The 21822-nt window shown below is 39.3% G+C and overlaps 1 protein-coding gene across 9 annotated transcripts in view; it reads left to right on the top strand.

The window, feature by feature from the left end:
- The window catches only part of ARAP2 (ArfGAP with RhoGAP domain, ankyrin repeat and PH domain 2), a 195673-nt gene that overhangs the window by 164911 nt on the left and 8940 nt on the right, over positions 1 to 21822 (top strand). For 3 of the 9 annotated variants that reach the window (XM_037897956.2, XM_037897955.2, XM_037897957.2), the window contains exons 28-32: positions 7134 to 7252; positions 9878 to 9960; positions 11627 to 11662; positions 12210 to 12273; positions 20473 to 20604. In XM_037897956.2, the coding sequence (XP_037753884.1) occupies positions 7134 to 7252; positions 9878 to 9960; positions 11627 to 11662; positions 12210 to 12273; positions 20473 to 20604 (434 nt within the window). Of the gene's footprint in view, positions 1 to 7133; positions 7253 to 9877; positions 9961 to 11626; positions 11663 to 12209; positions 12274 to 20472; positions 20605 to 21822 lie in introns of those variants that run through there. The other 6 variants (XM_043544542.1, XM_037897958.2, XM_043544541.1 and 3 more) reach the window with 4 other exon arrangements.

Genomic DNA, 21822 nt, shown 5'->3' on the forward strand with positions numbered 1-21822 from the left:
AAAAATAAAGAGGAGGGTGGAAAGCAGCATATAGAGAAATCATGTGAGTGGCCTCTTCACACCTAGGCACCATGAAACAGAGGAACGTATACAGCCACTGGTTCTGTAGAACAAAAATGGAATGGAGAGTGGGCTTAGTATCTTTTCCCAAATAACAAGCCAGGGGAATTTTAGTTATTAACTGAGACAAATCCTTTGGGAGCAGAACTCAGAATTTGGATCCATTGTGCAAAGTTACCACCAAGAAAAAATATACAAAGGGCGTGTCACATTCTGGAGCACAATCCAGACCAGTGAGAGGTTGTCACCTCTGTAACCTTGAGTGCCTCATGAGGCTGGGTCTCTCATAAACAGCCTACCAGCATGCAAGTCACACCCTGAGTGTCTGTATAGTGGCAGCCCTTGTCCAGTAGTTCTGACCCCAGCAGCTTGCCAGCAACACACCAGTCACACTGAGGCTTCCAGAATCCTTGGTTACTATTAACAGAGTGACCCAACACACTCCCCATCCCAAATTTTCCCAAAAAATGTGTGTTCTGCAAAGTCCGGCCCTCTCCTGGACAGTTCAGTTATGAAGATCCCTTGCCCCCATAAGCAATCAATATTCAGCAGTTTGTTAATTTAACTGCAGTAACCAAACAGTTCATTTTAAACACTGCACTGGATTGGTTAACATTAAAAATCAAATGTTTATTAACAAAACAAGGTAGGATTTTAAGTGAATTCAAGTATAAGATAAAGTTAGAAATGGTTACAAGCAAATTAAAGTGGAAACGCATCTAAAAGTCTAAAACTTAATCTAGCAAGGCATCACTTAAATTGGTCTTTCTCACCTACAGTCTTCCCACAAGATAGTGACTGACCCTTTCCTTGGTCAGAATCTCTCCCAGAGGGCCAGAGGTGCTGATGCTTTCATTGTCTTAGGTGAAAGAGAGAACTTGGATGTTCTGCTCCTTTCTTTTATATTCCAGTGAACCTTTGAAGTGGATTCTTCTGAAGGTTACTCCTCAAAGCACAGTTTTTCCAAAAAGTGAGGAAGGTGACATAGAATCTGGTGATGAAGGGGGCTCCATGCTCTTCCTTTCCCCACTTGTGTTTGCTAAAATATAAATTGTTCTGTTTTCTGCCATCTCCTCCCCCGCGTGTCTCAAGAATCCTGTTTACCACTTCTATGTAAATTGAGGTAAACACAGTCCTTTGTTTAGGATGGGACTGTTTAACAGCTTTTGCCTAGGAAGGGCAGTCTGCTTTTGAACATGTGCTAATAACTTTACATATTTTCTCTCTCTCTCTCTCTCTCTCTCTCTCTCTATATATATATATATATTGTGACAAAGCTCTGTCCTTGTCTCCGTGGGTCCCGCGTTTCCTGGCGGATTTCGCTAGCCTCAGAGGCTCACTGTGACCCTCCACGTAGCCCTTCTTTCTCTAGATGCAAGGGTCACAGCCTACTGAGCCATTTTTATCATAAGCCAGCAAGGGAGGTGAGGAGAAGCAACCTTCCCTCGCACAGTCTCTGTCTCCCAGTCTCAGTGATTAATCGGGGAAGGGAGCGGGGAGCCCTACCTTTGGTCATGAGTTTGGCAACTTTTTTTTAACAGAAAGAAGCAAACATCTGTATAATGTCCTCAGATTTTGATACATGGAACTCACCAGAGATTAATTATGAATATATAGTAATGTCCTTGGTGACCATTAGTTTTTCCTTTTCTGTTAGCATGTGTATTAAATTTAGACAACAGAAGGATGAGGTCTGTAACAAGAGACGATCCAGGTCTTTCAGGTAGCAAGGAGGAAAACCAAGTGTGTGCTGTAAGTATTTTTTTTTTATGAGATCGTCAGTAAGGCTCACTTGTATTTCATAAATCTTTATTTCTTCCTCTAAAATGAGAATTTCCCATATTAAAGTTTCTTCTGTCAGAAGCGTATGAGTTAATGGACCGATATATAAAGTCCTTGAGAGTTTCCAAATAAAGTATTGGGCCATTTAAGTGGGAAATATTGATCTCCAAGAATAGAGTCTATTATTCCAAATGGGGTAGGGGTTTTTTTGGAACACAGGCTTTAAAAACATAAGTGAATTGAGATTTCATGGTCTCCTATTTGATGAAAAGTTTTTTATCTGTAAAATTAATGAGATTAAGACGAAAACTGAAATTATTTTAGGTTTAATTTCAGCATCAGACACCCAATTAGTGGCAGCCAAAGAATATAGAAAATAGTCAGTTCAAGGATAAATTTTGTGGTACAGAATTGAAGCAATTTCCCCTAAGAGTTGGATAAAAAGCTCTATATCAGTTGATAGAACTGAGAGAGACATTTTGATGGGTTTGTTATGGTGAGAAGGTTACTGATTTTAGAACAAGTGGTTTTATTAGTTTAAAGACTAACTTCAGAATAAAGCAATAATCTTGATTATTATCATTTATTGTTTGTATTACTTTTGCACCTAGGATCTCTAGTCATGGACTAGGACGCCATTGTGTTAGATGCTGTACAAACACAGAACAGAAAGATGGCCCCTGCCCCAAGGACCTTACAATCTAAGTATAAGACAAGAGACAATAAGTGGATACAGTCAGAAAAGGAGTACAATATTGTCGTCTTGTTTCCTTGAATTGGTGATAGGCAGCAGTCACAGCAGACTAGCGACCTAATATCTATCTATTTTTTGTGGTTAAGTTAGTCTGATGCAAATGGTATAGGTAAGAATTTAAATTCCATTACGATCATGAAGCAGTTGTGATAATTTAATTTAAATCCTCTTGGTATGGAGGGATTTGGGTATCCTCTGTATTCAAAGATTTCGATAATGGCATAGAGAGTACACTTATAAAGTTTGTAGACAATGCCAAGCTGGGAGGGGTTTCAAGTGCTTTGAAGGATAGAACTAAAATTCAAAATGATCTGGACAAACTGGAGAAATGGTCTGAAGTAAATAAGATGAAATTCAATAAGGACAAATGCAAAGTCCTCCACTTAAGGAGCGATCAGTTGCACACATACAAAATGGGAAATGACTACCTAGGAAGGAGTACTGCAGAAAGGGATCTGGGGGGTCATAGTGAATCACAAGCTAAATATGGGTCAACAGTGTAACACTGTTACAAAACAAGCAAACATCATTCTGGGATGTGTTAGCAGGAGTGATGTAAGCAAGACATGAGAAGTAATTCTTCCACTCTACTCTGTGCTGATTAGGCCTTAACTGGAGTATTGTGTCCAGTTCTAGCTGGCACATTCAGGAAAGATGTAGAAAGTCCAGAGAAGAGCAACAAAAATTATTAAAGGTCTAGAAAACGTGATCTATGAGGGAAGATTGGGGGGGAAATGGGTTTGTTTAGTCTGGAGAAGAGAAGACTGAAGGGGGACATAAGTTTTCAAGTACATAAAAGGTTGTTACAAGGAGGAGGAAGAAAAATTATTCTTGTTGACCTCTGAGGACAGGACAAGAAGCAATGGGCTTAAATTGCAGCAAGGGCGGTTCAGGTTTGACATTAGGAAAAACTTCCTAACTGTCAGGGTGGTTAAGCACTGGAATAAATCGCCAAGGGAGGTTGTGGAATCTCCATCATTGGAGATTTTTAAGAGCAGGTTAAATAGTCACCTCCTGCCTTAAGTGCAAGGGACTGGACTAGATGACCTCTTATTATTAATATAATTGTGACTATTTATTTTCTCTCAATTTGAGCTGATGGGTGAGGGGATTTAAGTTACTGTTGAATCCCAATGTTGTGAATATAATTGTAATAATTTGTCGGTTCCATTTGGATTGGAGAGTGAGGACTGAATTCCTGTTTATTCCTAGGGTTGCCAGGCATCCAGTTTTTGGCTGGAATGCCCGGTTGAAAAGGGACTCTGGCAGCTCTGGATGGCACCGCCGACTGGGCCATTAAAAGTCCAGTCGGCAGCCCAGTGTGGGACCAGGAGTAAGGCAGGCTCCCTGCCTGCCCTAGCACGCTTGGCTCCTGGAAGCAGCTGCCAGGTCCCTGCAGCCCCTAGATACGTGAGTGGCCAGGGAGGCTCTGCACACTGCCCCCTCACCAAGGGCGGGCTCCGCAGCTCCCATTGGCCAGGAACTGCGACCAATGGGAGCTATGGGGACGGAGCCTGTGAGCGCGAGGGGCGCACACTGAGCCTCCCTGGCCACCCATGCATCTAGGGGGCCGCAGGGACCTGGTGGTGACTTCCCGGGAGCTAGGGTAAGCATTGCTGGGACCCCACATCCCAACCCCATGCCCCAGCCCGCACCCAAACTCCCTCCTGGAGCCCCCCCCCCAACACCCCAACCACTTACCCCAGACCCCTCCAGCACCCCAAACCCCTCTCCCCACCTGGCCCCACCCCAGAGCCCACATCCCCAGATAGAGCCCGCACCCCCTCCCACACTCCAAACCCCGTGGCCTCAGCCTGGAGCCCCCTCCTGCACCCCAAATACCTCATCCCCAGCTCCACCCCAGAACCTGTACCCCTCAGCTGGAGTCCTCACTCCCCCTGCACCCCACCCCCCTTCCCCAGCCCAGAGCCCTCTCCCACACCCTGAACCCCTCATTTCTGGCCCCACCAAAGCCTGCACCCCCAGCCATGGTCCAGATCCTGAACCCTTATACCCACACTGAGCCCTATTGAAGTTAATGGAGATTCACGAAAGCTTGAAGTCCATCCATGTGGTCTCAATTACGGAGTGTGTGTGTGTATGTATGTATATATATATGTATATATATAATCTAAAACTTTAGCACCTACAAGTCCACTCAGTCTTTCTTCTTGTTCAGCCAGTCGCCAGACAAACAAGCATTCAGTGTTGGGGAAGGAGAGGAGGGGGAAAGTAAGCAATGACTTGTGCAGGACGATGTGGGAGATCATGGGGTGACAATGGGAAGGAGTAAGCAATAACTTGTGCAGGAGGCGCGAGAGGAAGGTGTCTTGCTGTTGCTTCTAGAAGGGTAGTTTCTGGTACTGGGCTCACCAAGCTCGCCTCCTTTTACTGAACTAGGTGGGCTCCCGTCAGCTGAGTGAGCCCTTGTTTAGACAGGAGGGTGGATTTTACCTCAGGGATACTTTGTATTCTGTGTTGTAATTGAAATCAAGATATTTGAAAATATAGAAAACATCTAAAAATATTTAAATAAATGGTATTCTATTATTGTTTAACAGCGCGATTAATCACGATTAATTTTTTAATTGCTTGACAGCCCTAGTCTGTGTGTGTGTGTGTATGTATGTATAAAAAATAAATTAGACGGGTAATATTAATTAGTCTGAAGGTTTTACTTACAGAAACAATTTTCCTCATTTATTAATATATGGTATAGATTTTTAAAGGACCCTTAAAAAGAGGGCAAAGAACATAAAGAAGAGAACAGGCATTGAAAACTGTATAGTTACAAGCACTGCTGCAACATATACAGACGAGTCAAAAATGAGGAATTCCATTTTTCTGCACTCCCCATCACATTCCCCTATATGTATAACAGCACTGATTGTTATATATTCAGATGGTAAATTATTTTCTCTTCATAACAGTCCAACATACCCATTAGCTTCTGTTTTACCAACAATTCCAGTTTTTTTAGTGTGTTTTAATGTATTGGATTAGGGATGTCACACTTGACTCATTTTAATGTAAAAATAGTCTTATAAGCAGTGAGTATGAGAGAAGAATATGCAGTATGAAAGCTCTTCAAATATTAACAAAAAGTAGACATTTCTTTATCACACGGCTGAGTTACTAAAAATATTGCCAAATTAGGTAATTATAGTAATTTTGGGATTACTGGGGAATGTTAAAGAAATGTAATGGTGCAGTAATTTCTCTATATTATTAGAAACCATGCATTTTACTGTCTCCTTCAATATTACAAGTAGATTCCTAATTCTGACTTATCAGTTGTAATACCAGATTTGTACATTTTGTGTCATACTCTGATGTCATGATTACTTGTACAAAGGAATTGCATACATATAGAAGAATCTGATGATTCTGATCATGATATATTGTAGGAATTACTAGTTCCCAAATATAATTAACTGGGTAATTTGCTGTGAGGCATTGTTCTTTTTAAGTATCACCATCTTTGTAACTAAACGGGACCTACATATGACTTAGTTCTCTTCGCTGTATTCATGATTAACTTTCATGTATGGATAAAATGTATGATTTGCTTAAGACTTCAGACAGCTGTCTTTGTTGCTGTGGCAGCCTGTAGCACCTACAGAGTCACGTTCTAGATTCCCACTTTACATCTCTCTTCATCCCACTGACATTTTTTGTAATTGCTTTTTACTTAGAAAATATTAGTACAGATGAAATTTATTTAGCAAAGTTTCATTCAAATTTAGCCTAGACATTAGTGACCAAAAGTCATTGCCAGCTGACATTTGTCCTACCTGAAGTAAGTAGAACAGGTCAAATAAATAAAAGATACTTGCAAAAATGTCAAACATTTAAAGTTGTTTCCCTTGCACAGGTTTTGAGAGATCCTATTTTCTGTTTGTTATTTTTTAAAGCACTTTTTAATCAGTTTTTCAAAAACATAACTGAATTGACTCAACACCCAATTTTTGGCAGTGAAAACTTTTGACAGTGGTTTGGATTTTTAAAAAGTCACAAATTTTCACAGGAAAAAAAAGAAAGAGAAAAAAGAAATTCCTAAAACCAACATTTGCAAAACTTTTCAGAAAAGGCAGGTTTTTACCCATGCCACATTACATTCAAAAATTGCTGAACAGCTCTAGAAATAAGTTGACTACCACAATCCAATGCCAACATGACAAAATACATTAATACTAACTGATACCTTTTGTTGAATATGCTCATTTAAGAAATTAAGGTCTAAATAAGCTTTGGGATATTCTTTCCTAGAAATTTACCTTAGTCTCTCCATGTTCATATTAAAGTACGTTGGCGAGACAGCATAGACAGCTTACATGGCCTCTGTCTGTGCTATCAATAGGACATTTTTCAACACCAATATATTCATAATAAACTTTTAAATAAGAAAGTTTAGAACAATCAAATTCTGGTATCACTGTGTTGGTACATAATAATACTCAGCACATTAAAATTCAGTACTCAGTGATTTCCAATATTTAAAAATACTGTAACCAAGTGTTTTTCATCTTCTTGACAGAGAAAGCAGGCTACCTGAAATACAAAGAAGAACCATCAAAATTACTGTCTGGAAATAAATTTCAAGAGCGTTATTTTGTATTACGGGAAGGAAATCTGCTTCTTTACAAGGATATGAAGGTATAAACAAATACTCTGCACCGTTCTAATCATGAGCAGTTAAGCTTAAAACTCCTTTCCTTTACTTATGAAAAAATGAATACAAGTTGACAGGCAAATCAGCAATTGTTATACTTGCCTACGCAATTCAGGGATTAAAATAAGAAGAAATGTTTTGCTTATGTTTGAGTTGTTACATTTTCTCAGTTTATTCCACTTTAAGAGCTCATTTAGCTATGTTTATATATTACGATAAACTTTGTTTTAATTAAAACAACTTTTAGAAACCAGTGTAGAGCTTGTTTAAAAGCTGGGGTGTTGTAAGTATTATAAAGCTCCAATAAACTGCTTATTTGTTTGCCCTACAAATTTCAAGGCTTTTAGAAAACAAAAGGTACAAGAGTACAATAGCTTTTTAAAAAATATTTTTGTTAAAAATGTCATGATAGAAGAGTTTTGGAAAATAACATCTTTCACTCTAGTATTTTCTCTCTTTTCTGTGTACTGTTTTGTGAATGTTATCTTCTTTCCTTCTCTTCCCTATTCCCCTCCCGAAAAAAGTATGAAGTTGTTTCTTAACTTTTTAATAATAAAAGCAGAAAAGTAAACCTATATTATTGGTTTAGGCCCAGTCTTGCAAACATACATGTGCTTAACTTCCTACACATGAGCAATTTCATTGGCTAACAGGGCTAGCCACATGTAGAAAGTTGAACATGTGTTAAAAGCTTTGCCACATTGGGTCCATAATATATCAGAGGTTTTTAGTACTTTGCAGAATGCTTTTGAATGTGTGCAATTTATACAAAATTAAAAAATCTAAGTAACTTACCCATTATCATGTATTATATTTATGATTAGTTTTATTTGATTAATTTTAACATTGCTAGCTTCTGGTAAAGAATACCTTTTAAATAAAGTATTGCTTTTTTGGTCTTGATCCTGTTTTTGTTTGTGCAGCAGATTTATACATATACTGTACTTTCCCTAAAGTACCTTGGGGAAATAGCCTCCTTTTCTTAGAGAAGAGCTTAATGCGTTAATAGCTAATGTAAGATTATGTAGATGAAATACTATGTCTTTTTTTTTTATGAATCCTTAGATATATTTCTTAAGTAGAATGACCACAGGAGGGGAGGGATAGCTCAGTGGTTTGAGCATTGGCCTGCTAAACCCAGGGTTGTGAGTTCAGTCCTTGAGAGGACCATTTAGGGATCGGGGCAAAAATTGGGGATTGGTCCTGCTTTGAGTAGGGGGTTGGACTAGATGACCTCCTGAGGTCCCTTCCAACCCTATCATTCTGTGTCAGAAAGTGTCTAATTAATTAGTGCTAAAAGCTGAAATTGGCTCATACGTAAGCATTAATTAATACTCCTAAAACCTTACTTAGCACCTTGGCAAGAGTTTGAGAGGATTAGTATAAATTGCCTTAAACTTTTCGTTTCCAGTTGCTAAACTGTTCTGTTTCACAAGTTTTTTGTTTGTTTGTTTTTGGGTTTTGTTTTTTTAATATATTTCTAAACTCAGGTGACGTTTTCTATTAAGTGGTAAAATACTGCATGAGCTTTAAATGGCTTTGTAGAATTTAAGTTAAAAAAAAAAAATGAGTAAATCATGGAAAAATTGTTCTGACAGGATACCTGAAACTATTTGTCTTTGGCTGTCATTTGATAGTTGTCTTTGCACTTGTAATTATTATAACTTAATTTTAAGTGCTATTTAGAAAAGAGTAGTTGAGGGGGGTTGGTATTTGCAGGTGGAGAACATGTACTAATTAGATATAATTAATGAATGCTCATTAACAACAAATTAAGTTTGTTGCTGGAGATGCATTCTTTTCTTTAAGAGGAAATGCTAATTCAAATTGCACTGTAATGGAGCTAGATTAGAAATATATTTTGTACAGGTACTTATTCATTCAGCTGCCATACTGGAACTCTAGGTTTAAGAAAAATAGGCTCAGGGAATCTGTGTAACTTAGTTGATGCAGGCAATAGGTGAAGGTAGGGATGTGTGCTAAGTTGGCTTTGCCTGTATGTAAAGTTTATCACTTTGCCTATTCAGAGAAAAAAATAACTTTCTTAACTTTCTGCATTTTTACAATTTTGAATGGAAGTTCCTTTGTATAAACAACCGTGTTCTTTAAAATCTAACTGTTCTATTTCTATTCCCCCCCCCGGGTTGAGGGTGAGAGACTGGAAGCATTTGTATGGTCATAGAAAAATTAAGACCCTGGTTCAGCAAAGAATACGTATTTAACTTTAAGCACACTTTAACTTGTGCTGAATGGAGGTCTAAAAGTTCTGAACCACAAATACTAAATCAGTGTGGCTTTATGCTCCATGTATGAGACACTCAAATGTGCCTCTTTTTTTTCAACTTCACTTCAATCTCCTAGCCTCGAGCTGGAGCTGTGAAACACATGTACCTTTTACACATATATAATTATACTAGGTCTGTATGAGGTAATTGATTATTTCCCCAAAGGTGATAGGGGGGAGGTAGAAAAATTAGAAATAGAGACCCATAATGAAAAGATAAGAATAGAGAACCGCCAAAAGAAGAAAAAAGGGGATTGAGCATTTATAAACCATTCTGTTTTGTAAATTTCTAGTGCAGTAATTAGAAACTTATGTTCATTCACAGAGTAGCAAACCTGAAAAAGTGCTGCCCCTCAGTTCACTGAAACTTTATCTTGGAGTGAAGAAGAAAATGAAGCCACCAACAAAGTAAGATTAGAAAAGAAACTGGATTATGTTCTGTATAGCAAAATACTAGAGTTTTGTGATGGAACAGACACACGCGTGCGCACGCACGCGCACACACACACAAAATCAGGAAGTCAAGTGAAGTCTGTCCCCTATTCTGAATGGAATTGCACTCTATAATATTACTTGTTCTGATGCTGTCTGTTCCTGTGTTCCGTGTTAACTCTTCTGTGTTAGAAAATTATTGATTGGTTTTCTTACTCTGAAGTGTGTTTTCTGTTGTGGCTATAACTGTTACTAGCTCAATTTAGTCTTGTAGCGTATATCCTGCATTCCAGTGGTGGACACACCTTTAGTGTGCCAAAAAAGATGACTTGTCCTGACCTTTGGATCCAGTCCCTGGGTCCACACTGGAGGATTTTCCTTCTCCAGGTTCCATATTGCTGTGACTTTTCTTTCTATGTGAGCCATTCAGTGGCACTTCTGACTGAGTCAGGTTTGTTGCTGCAGACTAGTAGGTTGAGAGAAGCTGGCATCAAACCAAGGTCTCTCTCTGCAGAGTTGCTCATTTTCAAAGAGCCATATGGTTGTCCTCTCAGCTTTTCTGCCATATTGTGTGTATCAGTGTATGCATGCACTCGCTTGCTCTCGCTGACTTTGTCTTTCCTTCTGTTTTGCTCGTTCTGCCATCTTATTGTCTGGTCCCATAGCTCCTTCCTTTTTTTTTTCTCCACTCTGTGATTCATTCTTCTTACCCCAGCCTTCCAGTCACTTACAAACTCTCAGCTGATCAATCTTGTTTCTCTCACCACTGGAAATGGGGCAGGGCCATATTTTAGCTTATATTGTCTGACTTCATTTTAGAAACCAAGTCTTCACTTGACTGCCCTCACTACTTGCCCTACCTGCTTCAAATCCATGTCCCTATCACTGCTAGTAGGAATACTTTGGCCAGTTATAGCACCTTCATCAAAGGATCTCAGTCATTAATTTGTGTTTGTAGAGGACGAAATATCAGTGTTCCTCTTGAAAGTGAACATGTAAAAATGTCTGATGTCTCAGCTGTGTTCCTTGTGTGTATTCAGTCATAGCTTTTCTTACTTTAGTGACAAAAATGCTTTTTTTAAACTCTCGGCAGCCCTGCAGAACTTACACAGCTAAGGCCGAATGAGCTGGATGCTATTCCATTTTGTATGTCATCAAAGAATTCCTAATAAGTTCCAACGAATTACACATGTATAACTCCATGAGGTTGCATAGGCGTTACTGAAACGATAAAATGTATGGGGTAGCACAGAGATAACTGAGAGCATAATTCGATCTATTAAACTTTGTTGCTGTTTTGATGATTCGTGAGGTGAAAGGAGCCTAGCTTGACTGAGTCGGCAGACATGCTACTTAGATAAAAAGGTCCTGTCATAACTTGTAAATAGAGCATAGTTGATATCAAAAGCTTTGAGACAGTAAACATGGAACCCCATAAGGCCATTTTAAATGAGAATGCTTTTCAGATTAGAACCATACACTAAACTTCTTGCAATAGCTTTTGAGGTGTAATCTCTATGTAAAATTAACTTCCCTATGGAATATTCAGCAAGCACCCTGAAGCTAGCATTCAAAGTTATGGCTTTGGTTTCTGGTAAATAAATAAATATTTATTTTTAATGTGGAGTTTTATTTTTTTCAGCTGGGGTCTTACAGTATATTCTGAAAAGCAACACTGGTAAGTAATCAACACCAACAAATGTGTGTTTGCCTGTTCAATGTCAACATTTTTTAAATAGTGTGCTTGAAACCTAATGTGTGTGTGTTTCTTGTTTTTGTATGATTTTTACCTGTTACCAAAAAATATTAGTTGATTTGTTGCAATAACTTTTAGTTTAAGCTGTCAGTTTCGTATCCTTGCTAAGATCCCTGTTCAGCAAAGCCCCAAAGCACAGGCTTAAAACTGTGATTTGAAATCCAAGGAACTAAGCACATGCTTAAAGTTAAACAGGTGCATCAGTTTTTGTAGAATAAGGACAGATTCCTGAATTGGATCCTATATACATTGCCCTCAGTCTTTTCATAATATATATTTAATATATATTTTAAAAGTTCTTATGTATAAAATATAAATAATAAAATACTAACAACATTAAATAATTAAGAGACATCCAAGCAGGTTTTGAATGTCAAAACAAGAACTGCTTCTGTGGTATGTGACAACTACAGTTAGATACTTCATTAAGCTGTTGTTTGTTTTAATGATACCACATATTGTATTGTAGGCACATGTGTTGTGATGGACAGGATACACAGATGGAGTGGATGACCAGTATTTTCAATGCACAGGTAATGCTTTGTTCAGAGGAGATAACGATTTTTAAAAATTCTCTACATTTTCATATTTAGCGGTGAATCACTGAGTTTCACCAGTAATTTGTACTTATCTGAAAAACAATTAAACAAATATATGTATGGATGTTCTGAATGCACCATATATTGTAGCAAAAAGAACAATGCTGTGAAGCCAGTAATGGTACTGGAAATGCTTGAGGTATACAACTGCAAGAAGATGTGGACTTAGCCCATCTATGGGCTATAGCTCAAGTGCTTACAAGTGATAGGTAATAACTGCTTCACATTTGAGCTGTAGGTTTTTTTGGAGGAGTTCATAGAGTTCTCCTGGGTTTTCTTTTGTGTTACAGAGAATCTGGACAAAGAGAGGCAACACACTTGCCTGTCACCAGTAAACATATTGGGTGAAATCCTGGCCCCAGTAGCTTCAGTGGGGCTAGGATTTCACACATTTCTTAAGTCAAATAGAGAGATACCTGCTACTAAGTTGTAGGGAAGGAGGGGTATGGTTTTGAGTGGTAGCTCAAGAATACATCCATACAAAAGGATTTTAATGTGCTTGGGTAGTGGTGAGAGGGATTAAAAGAGATGGGGGAACATTTCACCCAGAGTGGAGAGCTGTACACACGACCATGTAATGGGAATTTTGAAAATGGTGCTATATTTGTGTCAGAGTTGCTTCTACTTTTTTCCATGAGGATTCAGGATGCTTCTTGGCGAAGTCACTGCAGGTAACAGTTGACAAATGTTGACTTTGTGATTCCTTCATAAGGAAGTATTACATTTTACAGATTAGGTCACTGAAGCTCGGAAATATCAGACAACATTTAAATTTGGGTGCCTGTATCCATATTTAGGCAGCTATGTGTTTTTGATCTCCAGAAGAGCCGAGTATTGGGAGTAGCATGTGTTCAGCACTTCTGAAAATTTAGCTATTTTTCAGAAATTGAAAACTTTAAGCAAGCAGATTTGAAAATGTTGTCCTTAGCCTTTCTCAGCTTTAGTCTCCTAATGTAAAATCTTCAAAAGTGCCTAAGTCGCATGTTCAAGAGATATAGGCACTTAGGACTGTAAGTCCAAAGGACGCTAAGTCACTTAGACATGTTTTGCCCCTGCGTACCAAAATGGGATAATACTTACTTGTAGTGAAAATATTAAAAATTCAACAGGGCTAAGAGAAAAGTGATATTTTAGATGCCAGAGGTGAGGTGTTTGCAAATGTCATCCTTGTATTGAGTGTGACTGCACTGTCTTGTCTGCCTGTGGCAGCCGGTGTTTTAAATTCTGTCTGTTTTCAGGTTTCACCAATGCTAAATATCTTTATAACCCCAATTAACTGATGGGTATAGAACTTGAGACCTCCTGGCTTCCAGTCTGGTGCACCATCACCATATAGGTTTCAGAGTAGCAGCCGTGTTAGTCTGTATTCGCAAAAAGAACAGGAGTACTTGTGGCACCTTAGAGACTAACCAATTTATTTGAGCATAAGCTTTCGTGAGCTACAGCTCACTTCATCGGATGCATATAGAGGGAGAAAATGCTGCCTGTTTTGCTGAGGGCTGTTGTAATGCTTGTTAGAGCAAAATGCACATTTTCTTTTTCAAGAAAGTATTGAAACAGATGCAGCAGTCACATCAGCATCACAGTTAGCATCACACCACATCCATGATTACAGCTAAGACCTCTATAATTTGCATAACATGGTTGCAGTGCAACCAGGAGAGGATTTCAAGTGGATTTTCCCCTATACCACTTTAAGTAGAACTACCCAGTGGCTTACGTCCAGTGCATTTCACCAAGATCTGGCCATGGAGGCCATGCGAAATGCTTAAGAGACACCTTACGTGGAACCATCCCAGAAATCTGGCACCCAACCTGCCAAATCCTCCTCTGCCCTTTCCTTATGTGAGAGATGATGAGGTGCCTCTTTGTGTAAGATACAGAAGCTCGCTCTTCCCCCCTTAGCTTGCACAGCAATTCCACCAGCCAAATGTAGCCCATCTCCCACTCTGGATTGCAATGGCAGCTCTGGACACTACTGGTCCCACACTGGAAACCTGCCATGCAGTTGTAATAAGCAAAATAAAATTGGACAAAATAAACTCTCTCTCTAGCTAATTTTCCCAAGTTTCTTTGGGTGAAGAGAGGCTAAAAACTCACACTCTGCTCATCAGCTGGAGGGGCAGAAAAAACCCTTCCTGACTTTTGTAAAAAGGGCACCAACAGAACATAAAGCACTGAAAAGCAGCAGCAGCAGCAAACCCGTGCATAGCTAAGGGATAAATAGGATGTGGACAGGAAGTAGGTACAGAAATGGCCACCTACATCTGGGATATTTTCATATCTGGTTATGTCCTTACGCCACTAAGTGGGATTTAGGGTAGGTATTTCCTACTGCCCCAACCCCACATGAGATGGCCCGTCCCCTGCCACTACTGACAAACACCCTCTCACTACCTACACCATGACTGAACAGGAGAAGAGGAGATTTTCACAATGTTTACTCTATTTGATCAAAGGTGATTATTTTTTTAAGCTGAAGATGGTCTTTGGGACTTTTTATAACAAGGGTAAAGCTTGTCTGTGAAGAGCTTTCTCAGGAGCTCACCCAAGAATGAAGAATGAACTCTCACAGGAAGTAAGGACCATCACAAACCTCACACCTTTCCCTCTAAATGCAAGGCACATTTCTTTGACCTTTCCTTCTCTAACATAAACATATGGCAATGTGTGTGTGTATATAAATTCCAAACCAAAACATTCCACTGCTCCCCTGGGGAGAAGATGAGAAAATAAACATGTGACAAATGTGGAAGTAGATGTTGCTGTTAAATTTGGCTTCCTTTTTCTTCATGTGGAAGTCGTCATACAGCAATATCAAACAATACAATGCGGTGTATTCAAGGAGGTACGATTGCAGCGGGAGCCATAAATTGTTTAGAATTTACTGTGTTGTATGCACTTATAGCGATATTAAGGTTGAGAATGTAATAGTTAGCAGCCCTCGCAGGCTGTCATTCTATTAAAAAAATGATTTCATTATTAATGTACCTTTTGTCGTAAAAATTAATATATATGATTATCCTGCTTGTGTTCTGAGTATATAATACAGAATGGACACATGATTTTTGCAATACATACTATATAATCATATACTTTGGGGGAGAGTCTGTCTTTGACCTTTGTAAATAGTGGAAGTGGGATGTGTAATGCACGTCTCGGAAGCAACAGACTTTTCAAAACCTTGTCTTATTCAGCTCCTCCAGGCGAAGTAACACTTGTGGTTTCCATGGAAACAGCTACCAAATTGGAAATACATCTCATGGGGATAACAAGGGTAGGGTCTCAATGAATAGGTTCACAGGTTATTGACATAGGTTGCTTAAAAACAACTCATCCAAAGCTTAGTAACTCTGTTCAAGTCCTATTGACGCAAGATCACAAGAAAGATAATGTTACAACTCTGACCAGCAAGTATGGAGTGAAACATATTCATTAAATCAATCTGGAATGAAGACTTACAGAAGCAGTTCATATCTTTTGGGGATTGTTTAAACAGAAGAATGCATGGTGCTACTTTTTTTCCCCCCAACTTCAGCATATTCCTCAATTTTTTATTTTTTTTATTTTTTTTTAAAACTGTCATCTCATTACTCATGATTGAGGCTAAGATTTTGTCACGGATATTTTTAGTAAAAGTCATGGATAGGGCAAATAATGAAAAATCACAGAAGCCTGTGACCTGTCCCTGATATTACTAAAAATATCCATGGCAAAGTGGGGAGCCTGGTCAGCTACGGGCAGGCTGGGAGCTTCAGGGGCCCCCACCACCCATGGGGGCTCGTAGCTCCAGGGTACCCTCTCTGCTGGCAGTTCCAAGTTGAGGGGTCCCCCCTGCCTCCTGCAGTGGCTGGGAGCTGCTGGGGCTCCCCCTACCGCTCGCGGCTGCTGGGAGCTCCAGGGGTCCCCCTGCTGCCCGCTCACAGCCTTGGAAGTCACAGATTCCATGACCGCCGCGACTAAATCGCAGCCTTACTCATGATATGCAATATATAAATTAACAATATTAACAGGCTGTATTAAGGGAAGAATTTTATTCAGCATTCTGGTCTTTAGCAGATGTAGCAACACCATGAATTATTTGTGCCATTAGGTGGTAATGAGACACCACTGATCTATTTTTCCATGGTAAAATATTATTTGCAGTAAAATCAGTACTTGAGGATGTAATAACTCATGTTCCAAAAGATTATCATAAAATCTCAGAATGCTTTGTACATGCAAGTGTTTGTCTCTGGTATGAAGTTAATCCTCATCACCACTATATATTAGAAAAAACATTGTAAGTATGTAAGCTGGATTTGTTATCCTGAATCAGCATTTCAGTGATGACCATGTTTAAAATTATTATGCTTTCTGTTCTTATACAAGATGCATTGGCATGATATCTGAACACATTTCTGTGGATAGATTTTTAGACAGTAGGGTTCATTTGTTTGAATAGTGTGATGAACCTAGATTTGAACTTCAAGATGAATGTAAAGAAGGCATACAGGTGTCAAGATATTTGCTTTAAATTATCCAAAGGTAGAGTCTTTGCCGTTAGAAGAGGAAGAAGCCTAACTTGGTGATAGAGACCCATTTTCTCTTACTCCATAGAAACTTTTGCTCTTTAGCTGAACAGTGTGGTGTTCAGGGAAGATATTACTTATTAATCCTTTTCTTTTTCCCTCCTCTGATGAGGTAGGTACCATAGTGTTGTAAAGTTTATCCCACTATAACCTAATTATTCTAGTTTTCTGGCTTCAATTGGAGAAGTTTGGGTTAGTATGGAAATTATTAATTTTGTATTTTGATTGGTAAACAGTTAAAAAAAAAAAAAAAAAGCCTAAAATAGGATCATTGTTTTCCTTAAGCATGTGGCATGGTCATCCCATGGGGTATGGCTCAAGCCCAGTCTTGAATTTAATAAAACTAGTCTGGACAAAAAGCACTTAACATAGTTATCTAGGAAATAAGGTATTGATGGGAAGATTAGCAAAAAAGATCTTTTCCAATTCTAATTTCTGTGTGCATGTATTCCTCTGAGCACATCATGGGGCTGACAAGTAAAGCCAAAATTAGCACCCTGACGAAGATACACCTTCAAGTACGTAGGCAGTAATTCTGCTTAATACTGCAAATAAGGGAACCTTGTTTCTTTGCTTAGAAAGAAAATTTGTTATTTGGAGTGCAAAACCTCTTTATGAAAGCCAGTTGAATATGTGACCCTTTTAAACTAAATAAATACATGCAGAATTCTTGCAGTATTTTCCATGGAGAATTTTTAAAAGTTTAGAAAACTCTTGAAGAATTTCAGAAATCATTGTAAGTTGAGCACCAGAAATTCTCTCTTCGGTTGCTTTGAAATAACCTTCTGCATCCATCGGATAAATGCAATGCAAACACTGCCTGTTTCTCTGAGCTCAACCTTCCCAGAGACTTTCCACCTTGTTGAATCCATTAGGGAGTAATGGCGTAACTGAGGAATGGTTACAGTTCTTTAATTATAATATGCTGTGGAGGAAGAAACTGCAATATTTGGGCATGCTGAGAAGGAAGAGTGAAAGATGATCTCCAAGTTATCAGCCTGGGTGATAAACATATCTTGTCTGAATTTAGAGGCCATGTACTAATGGCAGCAAACACATACTCTTTCTCTTATGCCTGTCGCTTTGTGCTTTGCAAGACCGATCTACAGACTCTTCGCTCTTGAATAATATTTACAAGGTAGACTGGATATATTATATGTTCTCTTCTGAAAAGACAAAGATGTTTTGATATATTTCTGCTGACAAGAGCCACCTAGATGAGTCAGAACTATGAATAAGTAAATTTTAATTTTGCCTAATGAGTTGCAAATATTCATAATTTATTATTTACCATTCAATTAAAACTGTTACAGACACACAGGGTGGGATTCACAAGGGGGACTTAAGCTCTGAAGTCCCACATTCAGGCTCCACCTGACCATCTTAAAGTCACCAGTTGGGCATGCGCACAGCCATCTAACTCCTGCCACTGCCCAGTGCCTAACGCTCAACAGAATTCACAACATAGGCATTTCCCCCCACACCTATCTTACTTTTGGGGCCCATTCCAGTAAACATGTGCGAAGCATGCCTAAACCCACACTAAGCAGGAGGAAGAGTGGTTTGTCCTTTAGCCCAATGCTTAGAGCATTCAGGATGTGGAAGACCTAGACTGAAATCTCTGTTAAGCTGATTTGATGCAGGGATTTGAAATGGGGTTTCCCACCTCCTAGGCGTGGTCCCTAACCACTGGGCTATTGGCCACGTTGGGGTGGGTCTCCCTCAATCTCCTATGTTAAAACTGTCTCACTTTGTTTAAATAATTAAATATTCATTGGACACCAAGGAAGTTAGTGTGACTCTATAGCCCAATTGTTAGGTACACACCTGGGAGGCATGAGACCCAAGTTCAAGTCCTCCTGCCTCAGTGATTATTTCCACACAGTAGAAAAGCTTCATCTGAAACCAGGTGAGTGTTCGCAAAAAGAAAAGGAGTACTTGTGGCACCTTAGAGACTAACCAATTTATTTGAGCATAAGCTTTCGTGAGCTACAGCTCACTTGTTGCAATGCCTAAGTCTCCCTAGTGAATTCCACCCATAATTCTTTATACTAAAATGTAATTAATCCCTTCACCCAAAGAAGTGGTGTTTCTACTTGCTGTCTACCTGTTTTATCGGCAAAGAGTTCTGTGGCACCTTATAGACTAACAGACGTGTTGGAGCATAAGCTTTCGTGGGTGAATACCCACTTCATCGGATGCATGTAGTGGAAATTTCCAGAGGCAGGTATAAATATGCCAGCAAGAATCAGGCTAGGGATAACGAGGTTAGTGCAATCAGGGAGGATGAGGCCCTCTTCTAGCAGTTGAGGTGTGAACACCAAAGGAGGAGAAACTGCTTTTGTAGTTGGCTAGCCATTCACAGTCTTTGTTTAATCCTGAGCTGATGGTGTCAAATTTGCAAATGAACTGAAGCTTAGCAGTTTCTCTTTGAAGTCTGGTCCTGAAGTTTTTTTGCTGCAGGATGGCTACCTTTAAATCTGCTATTGTGTGTCCAGTGTTCTCCTACAGGTCTTTGTATATTGCCATTCCTAATATCTGATTTGTGTCCATTTATTCTTTTACGTAGGGACTGTCCAGTCTGGCCGATGTACATAGCAGAGGGGCATTGCTGGCACATGATGGCGTATATTACATTGATGGACGTGCAGGTGAATGAACCGGTGATGGTGTGGCTGATCTGGTTAGGTCCTGCGATGGTGTCGCTGGTGTAGATATGTGGGACATATCTACACCAGCAACACCATCGCAGGACCTAACCAGATCAGCCACACCATCACCGGTTCATTCACCTGCACGTCCACCAATGTGGGTAGGTATTCACCCGTGAAAGCTAATGCTCCAATACGTCTGTTAGTCTATAAGGTGCCACAGGACTCTTTGCCGCTTTTACAGATCCAGACTAACACGGCTCCCCTCTGATACCTGTTTTATGTTTCAGCCATGAGGAGATTACATGTTGTAGGTTAAGATTTTTAAAGATTTTCTGCTGAGTACATTTAATCCTTTGGGATGGGCCGGGAAGATGTATGACTAAATCCCCTGAACTTCCTTGGAAGTCTGAACCATAACTGTTATGACAATTAACTTATAGTAATAAATTAGTAGTATAAATGTTCCCTTACATTTAAACATTTACTTTCATATTGGGTCAGATAATTGTATTTATATATACAATTTATGTAGACTTTTGGAGCTAGAAAGCAAAATAGACACATTTGTTTTCCTAAATGTTGATTTTTTGTTCTATTGCCAATAGATATGTTTTGATATTTTGATATATAGTGTGGAGGGAACACCTCTGGAACATAGTGTACTAAGACCTTAAAGCTCTATTCACTTAGCATCTTGCAGTCCTCCAACAATACTTCTGATGCATTAGTAGAAGCATCAACATAATTATAAAAAACATACTCCTGTTATCTTAAAAAAAAAAAAAAGTCATTGTTTTATATGGAGCGATAGTACAGCATAGTATATAGGCTTACTAAGGCAATTTTGTACATAAAAAGCAGTGTATAGAGTAAGGAATGCCAAGAGTAAGGAATTTTTGTTTCAACAGCACAGTGATATATGGCCACCAGCTGGAAAAGCAAGAAAACAGTCTATCACTAAAAATCCAAAGATTGGAGGCTTACCTTTAATTCCCATTCAGCAGGAGAAAAATACTTCTAAAACCAGAGGAAATGCAGAGGTAAGCTGGTGGTTAAAGTTTGTGTTGAACTTTAATTACAATGCTATATTTTGTTGTCCTTTTTAGATAGTCCAGGAGCAATTCTCTCTCTGGAGTTGGATAAATGTGAGATGTAGATGTTTCTAATGTTAGTGTCCTTTGTATTGCTTTGCCATTAAAGGAATAGTTAGGACAATGTAATTAAATGCATTCTGAGCTAGCCCTGTGGCAAGTTGGTAAATTAACACTGGATTTGTTTAGTAAGAGCCACCCATTAGAATTAAATGGGATTTTTACCATGAATGTTACTACAAATTAATAAGGATTTTTTTTTAAATAAAGTCCTTGATGATATAGCTTTGTGTGTGTACTGTACCATATATTTTCCTATCTCCAAAGCAGCCTTGCACTTTTAGGTATCTATCCTAAAATATTAGTAGCAAAGAGCTCCATTTGAAAATTAAGTTAAGATGGAACTAAATGCTGTACATTTCAATTATAACATTATTAGGTTGTGATACAGCATGGTCAGAAGGCAGTAGGAGAGTGTTAGAAGCCTTATTCCCTGTAGAGGGAAGAAAGTTTGCTATAGATTAATTAAAGCGCGGGAAGCCAATTAAAGCACCTGAAGCCAGTCACCTGATAAAAACCCCCCTGCTTCAATCAGGCAAGGAAAGGAGTTGAAGCAGAGTGGATTGGTGCTGGAGTAGAGAGCAGTTTGGAGGAGTTGAAGCAGAGTGGATTGGTGTTGGAGCAGAGAGCAGTTTGGAGGGAAGCAGAGGAGAGTTTGGAGAAATGCTATGGTGGGCTAAGACCAAGACCCTAGGTAAAGGGACACCTGGTTTGTGCAGAAGGAAGGCAGGAAGCCCCACAAGCTGAAGGGCAGTAGAGGGAAGTAGTCCAGGGGAAGGAACTGCTAGTTCAAGCAGTTTACTGCTATCCCTAGGGCCCCTGGCCTGGGACCTGGAGTAGGGGGTGGGCCCGGGTACCTCGCTCTCCACTTCCCTCCTCTAGAACACTAGTAGGGCAGTTAATACCCCCGTTCAGGGGTGAGAAACAGTGCCCTGAACCGTCCCCAAGAAGAGAAAGTGCGAGACCCATCAAAGTAGTGCCGGCAATTTGCCACAAGGCTTACAGAATAAGAAGTCTGGAGCAATGGTAACAGCTGTTTGCAGTGACTTACTCAAGTACCACTAGACTTCTCAGATGAATGATGTTTCTCAGTCTTAACATAAGCGA

Source organism: Chelonia mydas, chromosome 4 (assembly GCF_015237465.2).
Source record: "Chelonia mydas isolate rCheMyd1 chromosome 4, rCheMyd1.pri.v2, whole genome shotgun sequence".
Taxonomy (NCBI): Eukaryota; Metazoa; Chordata; order Testudines; family Cheloniidae; genus Chelonia; species Chelonia mydas.